Below are 21039 nucleotides of genomic sequence, written 5' to 3' on the forward strand. Positions count from 1 at the left end.
CCTTAGTGTCAATTACCAGTGCTAATTGCCAGTGTGACTTAGTAATTGAAATATCCTTAAGTTTTTGAAATATGACATTATCGTATATCTCAAAAGTATCACTCATGCCAATCGCGTACCAGAGTACAAGGTAATTAAGGTAATTCATCCTTGTTTCTGAAAATAGATGATTAATATAATTGATAACAATCAATCATTAATAATCGATGTGTAGGTATTTACAGTATTTACAAACAATTACAGTATTTTCACACAAATACCGTATTTTCACACAATTACATTTTTTCACACAATTACTTATACAGTGCGAAGTCTTCTACATATGTCAACATTCTTAAAACAACTCGAAGTCGCAAGTCGTTGGTGTCTGATGTTTAGCACATCGTACTCATAAGAAAGGAATTGTGATTACAGCATAACGGACAAATATTTAACATTGTTCGTGTTCTTTTTATGCCTCGAATCCTTCTTATGTTTTTTGACATTAAGTGGGGGAGCTGAAACAGCCTCAATATTCATTGCTGCATCGTCGCTAGACTCAGGGGTTATCAAATTATCAGAATCAATATGATTTGTATCTGCGGGTGGGTTATTTAGATTGATGCCGCTCATAAGGGATTCAGAATCAGAACTGCTTAGAGTATCATTCGTCACCTCTGTTGGCATCTCTGTGACTTTAGATTTATTTCGTAGAATCTTTTGGAGTTCTGCGAGGGGTATTTCATTTTCACTATCAGACTCTGTGCCAAGTTCTTGCTTAACCCTTTTTGTTATAGGAGGTAAATTAACTTGATGGGGCTCTGAATTAATGGGCTCAGAATCATTTGAATCAGAACTTGAATCAGTCTTTGGCATTCCTATTTGCATACTCTACTCGTTTTCGTTTAGATTTTTTAAGCTGTCTGCGGACTTCTACAAATGCTTTATGTTGTTCATTAAGCATAATTCTATAATATTGTTTGCCATGGTATTTCATTCTGGGCTTAAGTAGATTATCGATTGGAAGAACCGGATCCCGATTAAAAAGAAAGAAATAGGGTGAATGTTTAGAACTCTCTGATGTTGAAAATCTCATTGCGGCCGAGGTCATGTTAAGATGTACATCCCATTGTCGGACATTACCCTCTACTAGTTTTGATAAAATGTTATTGATAGTTGCATGAGATCTTTCATTTTGACCGTTTGCCTGGGGGTGGAAGGTGGAAGTTTTTACATGATCTATGTTTAATTCTTTCAGAACGGCCTGGAAAGCACCGCTAGTTACTTCGCTACCATTGTCGGAGATTAAACGAAGGGGAGTTGAGTATCTACAACAGATTTCTTCTACCAGTAAGTGTATTAAGGTATCTGAACTTTTGTCGAGTGCTGGAAAAGCCTCTACAAAGCCTGAATACATATCTAAGAAGCAAATTATAAAACAGTTCCTCGAACTGGTCATGGGTAGGGGCCCCTGGACATCCACAGACACTACTGAGAATGGGTATGGTGCCATGTTCAGACGGTCTTGCATGGGAGCTTTTATTTTGGTTAAATTCCGACTTTGACAGGTAACGCATTTTTCAACATATGCGTGTAATTCTTTAAACAGTCCAGGCCAAAAATATTTTTGTTTAATGCTTGAAAATAACCTTTGACTACCCGGGTGCCCGTTATTATCATGATATTGCGTAATGACTAAAGGTGTTAAATGGCTGGGAATTACTAACCTTAAATTTGGCTCCTCATCGGCGTTTGACAAGTAATACAGAATGCGGTCTATTTCAATATATTTCTTCTGCTCCGTTTTGCTAGGCTGATCATGTCGCAGTTTTATCTTTAATTGTAAAAGATTGGCATCAAGATCTTGTTCATTAGCCATTGACATACTTTCAAATTGTTTTACTGGTTCTACGAAAGAATCTTGTTCTTCATATTCTTTATCAACAACCAGTTTTTTATTTAGATAATGGGAATTAATGGCGTTGACTTGTTTAATATTCTCTGGAACATAATTTTCGGAAATTTGAAAGGTGTTATCACTTATATCCGGTTCGTAATCAGTGGATGGGTCAATTTGGATAGCATCGGACGATGGGGTGCGACTCAAGAAATCTGCTATGATATTAGTTTTTCCAGGTATATATTCGATTTTACAATTATAACCAGCTATGCCTAGCGCCCAGAGTTGAATTTTCTTGTTTTGCATGGGTGATTCTAAAAGATAATTTAAGGGTTTATGATCGGTTCTAATAACAAACTCAGCATTGTGCAAATAATTGTCTAATTTTTGTAATGCGTAATGTATGCAAACGCTTCCTTTTCCACGGTACTCCACCGAGTTTGTGTATCGGACAATTTATGTGAAAGCAGATAAATTGATTTTTCATTGGCATAATCCCCAATCTCATTTTCTTCACACTTTTGTGTGAGGCATGCTCCGATATTTTTATCTGAAGCGTCTGTATACAAAATGCATGGCTTGTTTATGTCAGGATAAGATAAATAGGGAATTTTCGTCAGATTGTCTTTAAGTAGTTGAAAACTTCGTTCAAAGTCTGGTGACCAAAAGAATTTGACTGTTTTTCTAGTTAAATTAATCAATGGCTCAACCATTTCAGAATACTTTGGACAAAATCGGCGGTAAAAGACGGCAGCTCCCAAGACTGACCTAACATCTCTTACACATTTTGGAGTTGGAATTTGTCTAATTGCTTCTACTTTCTTAGGGTCTGGTCTGATTCCTAATTTATCAATAACAAAACCTAAGTACTGTGTTTCTTCTTGCATGAATTGACATTTTCTCATTTTTAATTTGAGTTTATGTTTTTGAGCTCATAACATTTTTTTGTATCTATATTGGGATTTGATTTTACCTTACCATTTAATAAGTACCTTGTTTGTGGTTTCAAGACAGTACATTTTTGAAGTCTCACAATTGATGCAATATGTAAATCTTCTTCGAAAGGTACATAACTATCATCGATGCGCATACATTCTAAATCAAAATAGAGTATTACCCCATTTTTTGATAACAAATCCCTGCCTAAAATGATATTTCTATTTATATTTGGGACAACATAGAATTCGTGCACTTTGTGAACTCGGCCGGTTTTAAATTTTAATTGTACTGAGCCATCAACTTGTAGCGAATTACCGTTAACTGATTGTAAATGAGCGCGTTTATTTGAGAGTTTAGGTCTGTTTTGCAATAACCTCAAGAGCCTTTCGACTAATTAAACTAACTTCAGCACCTGTGTCTATTAAACTTCTAAAAGATATGTTTCCTATTTTTATCAGACATGAATTTGGGTTCCCACAAATTGCTATAGTGAATGTTGACATATGTTTTCTCCTATCACCGACTTCTTTATGATAAGAGACATCTAGTTTTTTTGATTACGTGAGGGGTAATATGGTCTCCTGCCATTTCGACATTCCCTTTGAAAATGACCCATTTTCCCACAATTCCAACATTCAATCTTTGATTTCCAATCGTTATTTGGCCTATCACTAAATTGGTTATCTTGAACTTGAAATTCTTTACCTATGGCATTTATTTCGCGTTTTCTTGACTTACAATCTTTTATGTTATGACCGGGCCGTCTACAGTATATGCAGTATTTATTTGGTCTCAAATGATCAATTTCCATAGGTTCATGCCTATCATTGTTGCTAATACCATGCCTGCTATTTTGACTCGGCGCATTACCTATTCGAAGAATAAATCTAGTTCTAAGATTTTGTTCATTTGTAGCACTACGCACCGCGGCTTGAAGAGTATCTGGATTTTCTCGCATTACTTTCATTTTTAGGAAATCATGTGCCAAACCATCAATAAAGAACCCTATTAATTGCCTTTCAATAACTACTAGGTCGCCGTTATGTCCTACGAAAGCTTCTTCCGCCATAGTTAAAAGTCGTTCTGCATATATTTGAACATTTTCCCCTGGTGTCTGTTTTATTGCCCTTAATAGACAGAAAACATGTTGTGGATCTTGTACTTCCGAAAATCTTGATTTTAATTCCCCTTTTAATGTATCCCAGTTATCATCAGGGTTACTTTTTAGATACCTTTGTATAAAATCACTAACTGCATTTTTGCTAGACTAATATGCTACCATTTTTAATCTTTCGCTATCGAGACCTGTGAGAACGCCGTATTTTTCAATATTTTTATCCAATATTTAAATTGTTTGGTATCCCCATCAAAATATGGTACTACTTGTGATATACTCTGAGCGCCTACTACAGCCGATACATTTTGTAATTGTTCCCCTAAATTTTGAAAAATTCTACTAATATCTGGTTCTGCCATTTCTCTATGTTATCCAATATAACCGAAATTGTCACTCACCCCTTTTTCGTTTCAGGTGGTCGTCAGTACTTCGCCGTTGTGTTCCACGTCAACCCTGTTCTTGAATATCTTCGGTCAGCAGGCGCCAAACTTTTACGTGTCACGTAACGCTACCGTTCACGTAACTTTCGTGATAGTACGTTCAGTAAACAACCAACAACTGTTCAAGTGTTCTAAGTCTTTATTTTGTTATGTACCTTCTTAAGTATCATACGGGCTATAAGTCTAGTTCATGCCCAAAACCTAATCTCTAGCTAACTGTCTAACATGCTTTCATATATACTGCTGATTTCGTCTAGCATTTGACAGTTGAGCATATTTAATTTCTTATTATATACCAAAAGAACGTATTCTATAGTCATGAACTGTCAAGCTAATTGGACTAATAGCCAGCGGCTATCACGACTGTCACCAGTTGAGTACATCTACATTTGATAATTATGATGAAATACTTGCTTTTTGTTACAAATAAACTTTGAATTTTACTATTGATTTTTGTTATTACTTTAAAGTGTTTCATATGTAACTTTTATGTTACGTGACACTTTAAAGTGTTTATACGTAACTACGTTACGTGACAACGGAAACCATTACTGATAGACATACATGTACCGCGCTTTCGTTCCGTCATCAACAATGGATAACTAGAATTTTTACCAAGAACACATTTGAACTTGCGTGACTAACGTTATAGTTAAAAATGTACGGTTGTGTGTATTTTCCAACAGATTGAACATAAGCCGTGTTTGATAAAAATGACGCGGACTTGAGGATTATTACAAATTTTGAATCGCGAAATAAAATGCATATGCTGTGTGAGACTAGTGGATAATCAAAAGCAACAATTCGAAGGTGTACGTAACTTTTCCATTATTTGTTTTACCAGTACTGGTTCTTAAATTGTGTTTGTGTATTCTCACTTTTACAACTATTTTGTTTGATTTAAATCGAGTAATAGTTCTGTGCGATTAAGATTGCTTTATGTTGTACAAAATATTTTGTTGGGTATCAATTCCATGTTTATTACGACCATTTTAATTTATATTCTGCCTTGTTACATTATTTTCACCCGAAAAACATTAGTTTATCTTTTTCTTCTGTGGCATCTCGCAATCATTAAACTTCACAAAGAAATTCAAATGTGCAAGAAAAAGCTATTAGCACTTACCTTCGGCTTTCGTCGAAAGTTTCCGAGTAGTTGTTGTCGGTGTTATCAAAAAGAAACTTGCCGTACTCATATTACATATTATATTCATTTTAATAAGTTGGTATAAATAAAAAAAAAGTTCTGCATCATGCTTGAATAACGGTTTTCGTCTTAATTTAAAAAAACACCTTTAAATTAATAAATATATCAAACAGAAATAACTCGTTCTTCTAGATATTTCAGCAGCCACTTTCACACGCAGAATTCGACTGCATCTTAATCAACAGATTTCGCAGTAAAGGTATTAATTGGCTTTCTCGATTAAACCTCTGAAGTGCTTAATTAGTGAACATGTACCATATAGTATATAAAGTTGTTATTTAAGATAAGGATAGATATGAGAACAGTTATAATATAAATAATATGGATTGTGTATACAACTAATGATAAGTCATCATTTAACTGTTATAAAGAGATTGTTGCAATTAATCAAACTACTTATACAGTTATCGGAGCATCCTAGAAGCTCAACTTCCCAAGAAAACTAATGTCAACCATCTCCACTCATGTAACCCCAGGCAACTCTGATGTATTAAAAATACATTTCAATATTGCTTAACCTTCTGTCACGTCTTCTGGCCTCCCGAAACATACTCATGTTCATAACTCAGGGTAAGGAATCACGTGACTCAACGGGGTTCTCACATGTGTCACCACAGTTAAAAACAGGTGTAAACAAGCAAGAAAGTGACAGTTATTTCTAAATAACTTTTTTAAGAGAAAAGATGGAAAAATATTTCTTAGCCTTTAAAAGACTATGCTATTATCTGCTTCTACAAGTGTGAAATATTTTGGATTTACTTGTATTTTAACGATGCAATCTTTGGCCAAAATTTCGAATCGACGTGATTTTGTAGAACGATGCTACGCTGTATGCGCCGTGTTTCTTTGTTTTGTACATATATCTTAGTCATCTGTAATAGTTAAGTTATTAGACATGCGTTAAAAAGTTAGTTTTGCTCATTACCCTCATAAAACGAATTGTTCGTTAAATGTTGTTTTTTTTTCAATAAATATCGAATTATCATGAAGTGCTGTTGTAAACGTGATAGTGATATGTGCTGTCATTAACGTAAACTTATTATCATCTCAATAAAGCTCACTAAGTTAAGTCGGTATCCTTAACAAACTTATCATAACATGCTCAGTTTATTCTATTGTATGGTTTGTATTGCCCTCTCATTTGTGACGAGAATTTATACAACCTAAAGCTATTATTCACCAATTTGATCGATTTGAAACTTCCTAATATCTAATATTTCCCTCTGCAGTTTACAAAGATGGATAAATTAAATGGTGAAGTAATAGATACAATATTGAATAAAATGGAAGGCAAAATTCACTTCAGCCAAACCCGTCTCATGTACGTTCCAAAGTTAAAGAAATTCAACACCCAATAAACGACAAATAGCAATAACAATTAAATAACAAAATCGCCATTCCTAAAGATTAATCATAAAACTGTCAACGCTCCAGTTAAATTCCATGCTTCGAAAATGGTCAAAATATCGTTATCCATAAGAAATCAGGATATAATGAGAAGCACTGACAACGAAATTGACTACCATAAAATTGACCTTCCCTCGTAAGATGATAAATTGTATCTTGCATAGCATTTCGTGTAAAAAGGTTCGTCCCCAACCCGAGCATAGCGTGTTATGCGGAAACAAGGTTAAAAAGTTTTCACTTTTTAAATAATACCATATGACAATGTTTCCATTGTGCTGCAGACGACGGTCTTCAACAAGGGAGGCAGGTATGTGATGACAAACGAAGAGTATAAGTATCTATCATGTGTTTCCGGTACGGATAGAAGAATCCGACCCGAGGGCTCGCGCGTAAGCAGGTAACGAGGCTTACCGAGTTACCGGCCACGCAGCGTGCCCGAGCGTCGGATTTTTCTATCCTTACTGGAAACACATGATTGATATTTTTTTTTCCTTTCTATATCTATTTTTTTTAATTTTATGGGAAAATTGTCTTTTGTAGATTTTATCAAAATGTTCTGTAGCTATGAGCACGATAAGAATGTCCGGCGTCAAATATTTTAATCTACTTATCTGGGGAGGGGAATAGAGAGTGAGAGGGAGAGAGAGAAATTGATAGCTTTAACGCCATAGAAGAAAATATCACAAACCAAGACCTTAAGTGGAATCACAAGCCTCGAGTTGTGATAGTAAAGTTTTATAGTTTATTCAAATGCATAAAGGCCTTAGGCCCATGAACATACACCAGTGGAATTCATAATATATATAATTAAATGCACTTCTATCAATCGATCGTGACGAATCTCGAGACAATTATTTAATAGAAAGTGTTACGCTTTGATATCATAATTGTAAAAAAGGTACCAAAATATTAAAAAAAAATGTGTCGGAGATCGGGTTCGAACCCGTGTCGCCAAAATTGCAATCTAGTGTTGTATCCACTGAGCTACGAAGCTTACTTCAATCGAGTGGTATATTTAAGCTATACATCTAACTTGGTAATATCACGTGATAACATCGACTAGCCAATCACGCATAAGGAATGAACTCTATTAGGTAGACATACCCAGTAATCTTTTTTAATGGAAAAATACGAAATAATTGCTAAACTTAAATAAATTGTAAACTATGTGGTACTTCAGTTAGTAAGTTTCAATGCATTGTACACATTTATACCAAGTTTATGTCAGTATTCGACAATTTTCTTTTTTTTCTTGCAATTTGATCATCTGGTGCACAGTTGCTTTAATATTATCACATTGTGAAATCTTTTACAAATAATAAATCACATTTACAATTCCTATAATTAGTAATGTCAAACAACAATGATACATGGTTATATTTATATTGTAACGTGCGAGCCAATGAAACACCAACAGATCCCTTCAGAGAAAAGCATGCTCGACCCTGAAGGGGTCCACTGGTCTTTATATACACTGAATTCTCTATTTACACAGAGGCCGGGCTTTGCTTATTTGCATATAACCCACCAAGTTTACATCCGTTATGAACGTACTTCCGTTTATAACGGAACGTTATTATGAACGCACATCCGCCGCCTACAGCGGACCGTTACATTAATCCGCCGCCTACAGCGGACCGCTACATTATTATAACGCACATCCGCCGCCTACAAGCGGACCGTTACAATATAAACAACAACATGACTTTACTTATGTAATACGTAAAAATATATCAAAGAAATTGTTATTGCATACATTACATCCATAACGTATAAGGGTTGATTTTTTACATTACGAGTGCGAAGTTTTGAATAATTTCACTCAAAGGGTTTTTCTTATATCATGAAAAAAGAAATAAGTAGTTTATAATGACGTCATATACAAATACAATGGATCCAACCAGCAAAACATGTAATCAACATTTCTTTTATTCAATAGTTTAATGATTTATTGTACATTTAAACGTAGTTTAATCATTTCTTCGCTGTTGACTTTCTTTGACCAGGGGATGTACATGGAACGGGGTTGGCTGGAGTATATCTTGTCTTCAATTTGAATGTAGTCATCACTGCATCAATTAGATTTATCCATCTTTTGTCAACATTTGGTGAAACATATAAGGGTTGACTCCGTCTCTTACAGAAGGACAATCGAAAATTTGGACGTATCACCATGACGGCCAACCTAGAACATATATTTAACATCTTAAATCGAACAAATGGGTGGATATATATTCATTTCATCAAAGAAATACTATTTGGAATAAAAGTTCAGTGTTGAATGCATTATCGTCAAAGTTGAGAGAGTAGTTCAAACTACTCATTAAATCAATTACGCATGTTATGAGAAGAATTCACGTTAACAGCAGCAAATATAAAATTCACGATAACAACAGCCTCTCTTAAAATATCGATATTCAAAAAAGAACTGAAATAAATCTTACAATCAATTCGTTTAATGAATAAAATTAGTAAAATCAACATTTAAACACATGTTTGGGTTCTTAAATATTACTAATTACCAAGAAATGTATACAAAACAAAGACTCACGGCGCACACAGCGTTGCATCGTTCTTCAAAATCATGTCGATTCGAAATTTTGGTCAAGGATTCCATCGTTAATATACAAGTAAATCCAAAATATTTCACACTTGTAGAAGCAGAAAATAGTATAGTCTTTCATAGGCTAAGAAATAATTTACCATCTTTTCTCTCAAAAAAGTTATTTAAAAATAACTGTCACTTTCTTGCTTGTTTACATCGGATTTGAACCGTGGTGACACATGTGAGAACCCCGTTGAAGTCACGTGATTCCTCACCCTGTAACTGATTATTTTCATACTAATAACAGAATGTTAATCAAACGGTTGCTACAGGAGTCGATGCTACCTTATAATGACTCCTTCTTTGTAATTTCAGTTACTAACAAAATGTTTTATTAACAATATTTATCAGAAAATAATGAACCTCACATTCAAATGTGTGTGCTGCAAGAAACACTCTAAATTTAGTTAAACCTGTTTGTTTTATCATAATAGTTATGATACTATATCTTAATATGGCAAAAAAACTCAAGCTCAGAAGTGTATGACTATGTAATAAATAAATAACATGTTCGTAACTAAACTGACTTTTATTTGAAATACAATTCAGCCAGCCTTGTAATATAGCATGCTACTTAAATGACATGTTACGTATGACTTTATTTCTGTAATTGTTGACAAAATGTGTTACAGAGTTATCCATAGATCATGTTTCAATTCAGGAGTATAAATTATACAATAATATCAAATAAACCTGAAGTACACAATTTTAATAAAATCAAATCATTAAAACTGTATTTACAATATAAATATAAGCAAACACTCTAAGGTTTCAACTTATTTACATGTGAGGCTTTTACCTCACAGTGAGGTTTAAAGAACGAAACATGTACCAATGCTATCCGACAAGGGGCAAAAAGAGACTACTTGATGTATGACCTCCTTGACCAGGTGAACTGGCGAACTCCGTGGGAGACAGGTATTGGGCAACTCAGCCCTGGAGAAGAAACCAAGCAAATATGCTAGACCACTGTCAATACTTGAAGGTAGATACTATATTACAAGTCTATGTAGTTTCATAAACAACATTTTAGGTAGCACTGCCTAAAATATAAACATAAGTCAAATGTCAAGACTCATGGTTACCCTTTTACAAATCATTGTGCAAAATAATCTACGGAAGACTTAGTTTACCATACACAGAGGTTAGCAATGTAGCACTCGGTAATCGGCTTTCGGTTAGCTTATGACAAGAACGTTTATACTTTCCATTTAATAAAAAAATAATGTCTTGTTTGTAGAATATGTGATATGACGGAAAATACTGCCATGACGTTCCCTGAAGTAGACTTACATCAGACCACCATTGAAAGGAACACGTATTCGCGATTGCAGTTGACAAATAAAAGATTAATAAACAATCGGGAGGTACTCATTCTACTGTGAAGTGTACTAGTGACTGGAACTTCATTTTATAGCCAATATGATAATTGAAACTTTTATTATACTTGGAATCTGTATTTGAAATGCAAAATAAATTGAGTAAGCTTTAGTATGCTTATTCACATTGTCTTTTTAAGTCCATTAGATATTTTCCGCCTGTAAATTAATGCGCACATAAAATTAAAATTAATTAAACTTCATGTGACATTTGTATCAAAATCCGCCCGTAAACTAAAATTATGCCCGTAACTGAAATTCCGCACGTAAACTGAAATTCCGCCCTCAACTGAAAATCCGACTTATTCTGAAATTCCGCCCGTAATCTGAAAATCCGCCCGTCACTAAAATTCAAGCTTTATATGAAAATCCGCCCGTAGCCTGAAATTCTGCCCGGAATTTGAATTCCGTCCCACCTCATTAACATATTTCGCCCGATCCAGCCGGGGTTCCGCCTCAAACACTAAAATGTATACTATTCAAAGAACGCCTGGAAATATTTTCCGCCCGGAACTTATAGTTAAATTACGTGTCAATTCCGGGCGAAAAATTTCGTACGGGTGACGGTAAGTCGACCACGCTAACTACTACTAAGCTCCGTTTCGTGTTCTTATCTAGTTATATTTTGAGAATGTTGCTCGTTGACGTTTGTTTTGTCATACTTTTGTTATATTTATGAAGTATAATATAACATAATCATATTATATAACTTATAAAACACTGCTTTATGGTAAAATTCCCCTATATAATAAGGCTATTTACAGTTTTGTTGCGTATATTGAACGTACATTGTATATCATTTCCGCTGTACACATCATCAGTTCGAAAAGATCTCTTTGATTGAATTAGATTTTAAAAAAGTGGAGAGACAATATATGGAAAATAACGTATGCGATATAACTTTGAAAGTTGTGTGCCAAGTTTTTATTCAATCATTGCTGGATTATTTACACATAAACACATAATTGCCTTTGAATCCCCTTCAACGTTTGGATTACTTAAGCAAATCTGTCATCGGTCCAGGCTTTCTTCATACAGTAAAACTGCGATAATCCGAGGACACCGTTTAAGCAGATAGCATTCATAATGTGAGTTCATAGAATTCGATGTTTAACAGAACGTAGATTTTGAGCCCATTAGTTAATATGGCGTCTGTATTGCTTGAAATACGATCACGAGTTAGGTCAATTAACCCTTGATTTCATGGCCTGGCATATGCTTGGCGAAACAATTTCGAAAATTCATATTGGAAACATTCGGTCTTTTACTGACCGTCCCAAGGTGGTACCTAACAATCCTTGATAAACGTACCTAGTTTTTTTATATATAATATGTATGCACTGTGCTGCTTGCGGAGTTTTGTGTTTTTCTTCCATGTTTCTTGTTTGTGATTTTATGTTATATGTCTTTGGCGTTTACTCATTAAACCGGGTTTTATGTTTAAACCTTTTGCTACTGAGCTTGTTTCTGTAGCTTTTCGCATTTAAATATTGCATACGAACATGTCAAGTTTCAAAACGTGTTCATGATCAACTCCATTATCAACGGAGCGGTGCTTGTAAAATTCGCAAAGTTATACCAGATACATTTAGTGTTAAAATAGTTCCGTTCAATGAATAACGCTGGGGTCATAAATGGACAAAGAATAACCATCATACGCTTTTGAAGCTCGCACCGGACTACGTTACAATACTGTATTTAAGATGGCAAGAAAGCATATATTAAATATGAAGCCTGGTTGTAGTTGAAATATTTGAACACTCGAATACCTAGTATGAAACAACATGTGGTGTGTGACGATTTTAAGACAGACGGCAACTGCAGAAAGTTATGATAGGTACAGAATGTATACCAACAATCACCGACAGCGATAATACTTGAAACGCAAATTTTGTCCCATTATAGCCTTACTCCGAACTTAAAACGTGGTAAAATAATAATATTTATGCCTTTTTCATGAATGATTGATTTTGATACCATCCCATCCACTATGTTAAAAGAATTTCTTAACATGTTTTGATTGAAATTAAGGATGCCTCTGTCTATAGACTGCACGGTCAGAACAGAGGTGTTGCGTGACAGAAATTAAACAAAACAATATATGACAAAATACACTCTAAATCATTGCTTCTGGTGAATTCAAAAAAAAGCATTCGGCATTACATTGTAAAAATCAAAGCTTAATGTGCAAATGCTAGGCGGATGAAGTGAAGTCGAGATGTTGAGATATGAATATTTAACAGAAATATCATAATTATGTTTGAATTAAAATATTTTTTCTTGACGAAACATTAAAATCGAAAATAATTCATAATAACGTGCGAGCAAAACAAACAACAACATATCCCTTCAGAGAAAAGCATGCTCAACTCCGTAGGCTTTATATACAGTAAATTCTCAATCCACGTGCAGAACCCGGGCTTTGCTAATTTTCATATTACCAACCAAGTAAACGTACGTACTATGAACGTACTTCCGTCTATAACGGAATGTTATACTGTGAACGCACATCCGCTGCCTACAGCGGACCGTAACATGATTATGAACGCACATCCGCCACTTACAGCGGACCGTTACACGCACATCCGCCGCATACAAGCGTACAGTTACAATAATAAGGGGAGTATACTGTGTATAAAACAGTTCAAAACTGTTGCCTGCTCCTCTTCCAACGGAAACGGAGGGAAGTGGATTTAACATTTAGGTGTTGACATTATTACGGTAAAACTCATTTCTACAAATCTGTTCATTATAAAAATGATATTTGTTATTATACGATTGTTGAGTATTTAACTATTCTGGTAATTGACCCATTTCCGCTCGAAAATTGAGTTTTTTCTTGAATAAGTATACTTTGATTTGACTTAACCCGATGAGGTGGCTACCAGACAAATCGGCCTCTTAACAAATCGGCCCCTAGTTGAAACGGTTACTTTTTCGGCCCCTTACCAAATCGGCCCCATCCTGTAGACGTTTTGGCGCCTGATTACGGAGACGTTTCGACCCTTATTTTTATTTTGTTATTTATATCTAAATAAAAGTTAAAACATAAAATTTCAATTTTTATTTGAAAAAAAGTTATAATGAGATATGTGTATTCACATTAAGCTATATATATGCATACAAATATATTGATAAAAAATATATTTTATTAAAAGAAAATATATTTATACTTGAACACAAATATACATGTGAACATAGACATTTTATTCATGAGATTGTTTTTATATGAAAATAAATTGAATTAGAACATAAATCTTTATACTTCAAACAAATCTTGAAATAATATACATATAAGCATGTTGCTAATATTTACAAGAGGTATAAATGATATGTGTTTTATATCAAGTCCACTATCTAAAACTGTTTCAAGCACCTATCGTCCGCCGATATTTAACAGTTATATAATAAAATACGTTCTTACATTTTTTAACATTATATTAAAAATAAGGGTTTAAATTTAAATTTAGATTTGAATTAATTTTTTTTATCAATCTTAGCAATGTTTTTCATGAATATTTGTCTATTTGTGAGTTTACAGATCTCATTTACAACTTCTTTTGAAATAAAATTTGACAAATTATGTTTTTTCCTTATATTCAAAATAAAAAAATAAAATAAAATTAAGGGGCCGAAATGTCTCTGTTGAAAATCAGTAAGGGGCCGAAACGTCTCGAGTCAATTTAATTAAGGGGACGAAATGGCAGGGCCGAAACGTCTTAGGGGCCGATTTGTTTGTAGGCCGATTTGGTAAGGGGCCGATTTGTCTCGCTCCCGATGAGGTGAGGCTTAGGCCAAATGAAAAATAGGTGCGTATCATGTAACACTGCCAAAAAAATAGGGTAGGTAGGTTGGAATTATTTTTTTTTTTACATATTGATTTCAGTTGACTCAGACTGTAACAATTAAACTAGAATTTAATTAAAGACATCAATTTTCATGTTTATTAGCAGTTTTTAAACATGTTCCATGCTTCAAAGGAAACATTCTTTATATGTCTGGTTAAATACTTTGACAATGATGGTTGGATTTCAACTAAGTTATGGTACACCACTCTGCTATTATTAAAGACTTTCCAGGAACCCCTTTGGCTCTCAATGACCCTCTGTAGTACGCTAATCTGCCTGTTACATAATTACATGGAGAGTGGGACAGCAAATTTACCATTATAAGCCATCAACCAAGGAAACCTCAATCATCATCTGTCAAGAGGACCTGGGGGCTCAGGTTTGAAGAACAAGTAACTTGCAGGTTTTGTTGCCAAAATTGGACACACATGATAGATACTTATAGTTATATGGTAAAATTAACAGCACCTAGCCATTTGTTTTCGAAATAGTTTTTGAAAGGTTAAGGTAGTTCGCGTAGAGTTTTGTTTCCGCAAGTAGTATGCATAACCAGCATAATGTTCAATAAATGATAAACATAGCAACTGTTGTATTCATTCCAAAAGCATTTACATTTTATATTACTTCAAGCGCAAAACATATTCGATAGCGCCACCACTAGGGCAACAGCGCCACCACTTTTATAAATATGTGCATTTTTTCTTTTTAAGAAGTGCTTATCAGTTGTGTTGTGTTCCGGCATAGTTACTATACATAACAGTTATGTTTTCATGCGTGAGAATGTTCTTACGGGGTGTATAAGCACCAAAATGTACTTGCTATGCAATCAGATCTCAAAATATGCACAAGTCCGATTCGGGAGAAAAGCTCCTGACACTACAGTTTGCACAATATTGAAACGAAATAGTAAACAGGCTACAGTAGAAGTGTTCTTACACGGTACTACATTCTCCGATTTTCGAAATACGTCCGTTAAATGAAATTATCAAATAAAATATAAATCATACTCACGTTTGTTCATGTAAACATAGGGCACAGCTCCACCACGGAAGTGTCGACAGCTCTTTTTCTTTGCACCACCGTAAAGTGGTGGAGCTGGCGTTTAGAGGCCGTGTACTTCCATCAACGAAACCTATCATTTTTCACATTTATTGAGGCACAAAACAAGTATTTAAACAAAAGCATTTCGGAAAAAAAAATGTATCGAATAAAAATACAATTAAATGAAACTTGAGCATGTGACATTTTTTGAACATTCAAGAACAATTTCAACAGATTTAAATTAACAATGATGGACTTATACAAGTGTGTATTCGTAAAAGCAACGGAAGTCTGTGATTAGTGTATTTCTTAGTGTATATCTAGTCACTGTCGCTCTCGGACTCTGGATCATACGGTATTTTTTCGGGGTGAATTCATGCTCAGTGCAGCCAAAGGATGTTTGTTGAGACAGCGAATTAGTTTCATATCTATTACAGTTGAATGTCACGTTTCCGTTAAATTTTGTGTTTAGGAAGACCCCAGAGGAAATGTCGAGGATGTGCCCGAAGATGCTTTTGAAAAGGATGGAGCGCAGACTTTGAAAGTTTTCTCGACAAGATGTCGGAAAACACCATGGCTTAGTAAGGCCAGTTGGTTTTCAATCTGCTTTAATTGTTCAGGTTTTTATGGCCGATGATCTGAGCTATTTGATAAGGCGGGACACCTTTATCGTTCAGCTTTTGGACAAGCCTTTTCTGAGCATTATTTTTAAAAAGAAAAATGAATTGTTGAACTGATGAAGGTAAATAATTGAAGGAAATTGGTCAAATTCAAAATGCTTGTGCATACAGTCATGTACGCGGTTAGAGTTTGTAGGAAGACTTATGTTTTGATGAATTCTGTGCAAGAAATTGATTTTGACAATTCTATATGATTCAGTCAAAGTGTATATTACTGCACTACAGACGACAACAAACATGTACTTGTTACAGGAATTTCAGGAATATCCTGGTCCCAAGAAATTCTCAGGAAGTTCCTGGTCTCCAGAAATTCTCAGGAATTTCCTGGTTCCAGGAATTTCCTGAGATCCGGGGTAATTTCTGAGTAAATCCTGGACCCAGGATTTTTTTTAAAGAAATTTCAATCCTGGAGTTCCTGGAAAATTCCTGTTCCAATACTGTGCCTGGGTCCCAGGAAACCAGGAATTTCCTGGGATTTTCTCAGGATTTTTTCTCAGGAAATTCCCAGGAAATTCTCAGGAAGGTCTTGGTAATTTCTGCACGGGAATATTTTATGGTCAATTGTTAATTCAAACAAATGTTTCAAATCTGCAACTTGTTGGATATTATTTTTTTTGCCAGTTGATAGAAACCCAACGCATTTATGGGTTATTTCCCTTGAATCGTCCAAAATGTATTTTAAGTCAATCAGTATTTGTCCGATCTTCACCAAACAGTCACCACCTCTCACTCGTTAACCCTCTGCCTGTTGCTGCAGCACCCTTCTGCTGGTCGTCTTATCATTTGAATGGTTAAACAGTTCATCAAATTCAATAAATTTTGATGCTTCAAGTTTATGAACAGTTTCATTGACTTATGTTTTGATTAATTCTGTGCAAGAAATTGATTTTGACAATTCTATATGATTCGGTCAATGTGTATATTACTGCACTACAGACGACAACAAACATGTACTTGTTACATACATGTACTTTCCAAGTCAAGGGAAGCAAATCTTATTTATAAAAGATGGAAAAAAATAGTCTCAAGTTTTCTGTACAGAGTACAATGATCAAGTTATCATTCACCAATATTTTTCATTCTTTCACCAATATGCATGAAAGAAATATTTATTTATATAAGGCAAGGTGCCGAGCACCTGTGCCTACCATAGTGACTATTCCTTGGACTATCTGATAAAAAAAAATCAGGTAATATTTTATTTTATGGTCAATTGTTAATTCAAACAAATGTTTCAAATCTGCAACTTGTTGGATATTTTTTTTTTGCCATCGTCTTATCATTTGAATGGTTAAACAGTTCATCAAATTCAATAAATTTTGATGCTTCAAGTTCATGAACAGTTTCATTGACTTATATTTTGATGAATTCTGTGCAAGAAATTTGGTGATTTTTATTATTATGGCATAAGGTTCATGAACTTCTTTTGATGAACAGTTCATGAAAAATACATCAACTTTGGGTCTTGAACTGTTGATGAATATGTTGATGATTTTTTTTAAAGAACTTGATGGACAGTTTATGAACAGTTCATCAGTTCATGAACAGATTCTCGACAGGGTGAGTTCAAAAAAGGCTTTATAAGGAAACTTGATAAGCTAAACAAACAAAACTTTTTAACAACAATAAAGGTTAAAATTACAATGAGAATTTCTATTGTTTTGAGATATATTTTAAGTTCAGCTTCATTAATATGCAAGGCTACCATGGCTATGTTAGTTGACATCATTCTGGTCCATCTTTTTGTGACCATGGTTGTACTTAATATTGAACTATCCTTAACCATGGTTATTAAATTGACCCTGGTAAAACACTGAGATTTCATAATTTTAACAGCCAAAGAAAATGTACACTCTTTAATCAAGATTTAATAGGTGATGAATTTTATTATTTTTCTGAGCCTGTTTTCATTTCAATTGTTATAGTTCGAAATTTTTGTCTCATTACTAATTCAACCATCCCAATACTTATAAATTTGATGATATTATGAATAGTAACAGCAAGAACAAACTACTAAAATTAGCTTTATTTTCTAAGATCATCATGTCCAAATTCAAGAAAATTGCATTCTCCTTTATATAATGTATCTTGATTTTGCATAATAAATTTCTTATATTTATTTTTAGTGTGCCATAATGTCAATTGTTTGTGTACATTGCACTGTTGTTTTCTTTTTGTTGTTTGAACTTTTTCTTTGTTGTTTATCAATTGTTATTTATAACATACTACAAATAAAACTTGAAACAGAAGTTGAAACTTAGTTTTCAAAAAAAATCTAGATTTGCCAAATAAAACAAAGACAGAGCATGAAAATTGTCACTGGCAATAAAACAAAAGGTAACCAGATCGATAATCTAAAATTGCTTCCATTCTGTATACATGTTCTTTCAACATCAACTTTCCTGAATTCGGATATGGCTATCAATATACCTATCTGGTTGCGAATTGGGAATTATCTATACCATGGAGTAGGAAATACATTATTGTTCTGTGTATTTATGATTTAAATCATTAAATATAATGCTCCCTTGAGATGAAATTGGGGTATATTTTGCTTTGCACATGTCATACTGTCCACCTGTCCCTCAATCAGTAGACAAAATCATGTCTTATTGATAACTGGATAAGGGTTATGACTAAGGGCCTAAAACTTGTAAAGTGGTTGGCCATGCCCAGCAGATAACACCTTTTGATTATCATCAGAGGTAATCAGTTCAAAGGTCACAATGGCAGTGACCTTGGACAAAGAAAGCTTGTCTGACTGATGAATTGAGACTGCTTTGGCCAATTGTCCTCAAACTTGAAGGGAGATTGGCCAGGACCTGGATACTTGTGATTTCGCTTCAATAAGTTTTTTATTAAGACAATCATTTGGATTGCTTTTTGGAATATGTTGGGTCATGGTCAAGGTCATTGCTTCTAAGGGAACAATTTCTGCTCAGTCATAATTATTAGGAGTAATGTATTGTGATGAAATGGGGCAAGCTTAAAAAATTAAAGGCGTATTGGGATTGCATTGGGGGGGGATTACATTATTGTCACTTTTACTAAAATAGAAAAACAGTTTATTGTACACCCAATTCTGGGGTCATTAGCTATACTTGACATCTTGTTCTTTTAAATTACAGATCATGTTTTGGATGTCATGTCGTGTACCTATATTGCTGACATGCTTGTGGTGTACAGTGAATGGTAAGAAGTCATGTTTTTTTTGTCTCTCCTCTAAATCTGTCAACCATATTTAAAAACAGTATTCACTCATTTGTAAGTTAAGGAAATACCTAATTTAAATGTCCCATTAAATGCATCGGGTGTGTGACTCTATGAGAGTCCTGCACGCTGAATAAGAAACATATACATGTACATGAATCAATACACTATTTTAGCAAATTACAGAGTTATTGTCTTTTTCTGTGTTTTATTTTGTCAAACTTTTGTCTGGACAGTAACTTGAAAACTACTAGATGGAATAGCATAAAACTTCAAACAATGATAAATCATAATGAGAGGCGGCGTTCATGGGTATTAATCACCTTCAGTGATAACTCTAGTTTAGATATTTTTATACCCCCCAAAACAAAGTTTGGGGGGGTATACTGGAATCGGGTTGTCCGTCTGTCTGTCCGTCCGTTTTTTTTTTGTCCGGGATTCATCTTTGTCGTTATTGAACAAATCTTTTTCAAACTTTCAGATATTAATGGCCATGATGTAAACTTGCGCCTCTGTGAAATTGGTACGGGTCACATGACCCTGACCAGAGTTATCTCCCCTTGATGTGTTAAAGTAGGCAAAATAAGCCCTGTCCGGGATTCATCTTTGTTATTATTCAACAAATCTTTTTCAAACTTTCAGAAATTAATGGCCATGATGTAAACTTGCGCCTCTGTGAAATTGGTACAGGTCACATGACCCTGACTGGAGTTATCTCCCCTTGATGTGTTAAAGTAGGCAAAATAAGCCCTGTCCGGGATTCATCTTTGTTATTATTCAACAAATCTTTATCAAACTTTCAGAAATTAATGGCCATGTTGTAAACTTTCGCCTCTGTGAATTTGGTACAGGTCACATGACCCTGACTGGAGTTATCTCCCCTTGATGTGTTAAAGTAGGCAAAATAAGCCCTGTCCGGGATTCATCTTTGTTATTATTCAACAAATCTTTATCAAACTTTCAGAAATTAATGGCCATGTTGTAAACTTTCGCCTCTGTGAATTTGGTACAGGTCACATGACCCTGACTGGAGTTATCTCCCCTTGTAGGCAAAATTAGCTTTGTCCGGCCTAACTCCAGGGCAAACAACCTAGACATGGAGGGGTGGGGGGTATTCGTTAGCCTATGGCTTACAGTTCTAGTTAAAAAGAGCTTTCGATACCGGTAGATTTCGAAGGGAAAGGGGTATGGTGGTAGAGGAGTCTTGTGACTTAGAGTTGGAAGCTCTTGTTGAAAATGACCTAGATGTCGAGGTTCTTGCTGGTATTCCTTTCATGACATGCAATG

General features: G+C 34.6%; 1 protein-coding gene and 1 long non-coding RNA gene across 2 annotated transcripts in view; both read left to right on the top strand.

The window, feature by feature from the left end:
* The first annotated feature begins 5056 nt into the window (after nt 1-5056).
* Nucleotides 5057-10524, top strand: LOC128233928 (uncharacterized). Its single transcript, XR_008260816.1, has 3 exons — nt 5057-5187; nt 5715-5781; nt 10401-10524. It is a non-coding gene; the product is annotated as an uncharacterized LOC128233928 (long non-coding RNA).
* A 7187-nt stretch (nt 10525-17711) lies between these two features.
* LOC128234283 (uncharacterized) overlaps nt 17712-21039 on the top strand; it is a 124700-nt gene continuing 121372 nt past the window's right edge. The window contains exons 1-2 of the mRNA XM_052948443.1: nt 17712-17732; nt 19671-19734. Coding sequence (XP_052804403.1) covers nt 19674-19734 — 61 coding nt within the window. The 5' untranslated portion in view covers nt 17712-17732; nt 19671-19673. The remainder of the gene's footprint in view (nt 17733-19670; nt 19735-21039) is intronic.

Source organism: Mya arenaria, chromosome 5, assembly GCF_026914265.1.
Source record: "Mya arenaria isolate MELC-2E11 chromosome 5, ASM2691426v1".
Lineage (NCBI taxonomy): Eukaryota > Metazoa > Mollusca > Bivalvia > Myida > Myidae > Mya > Mya arenaria.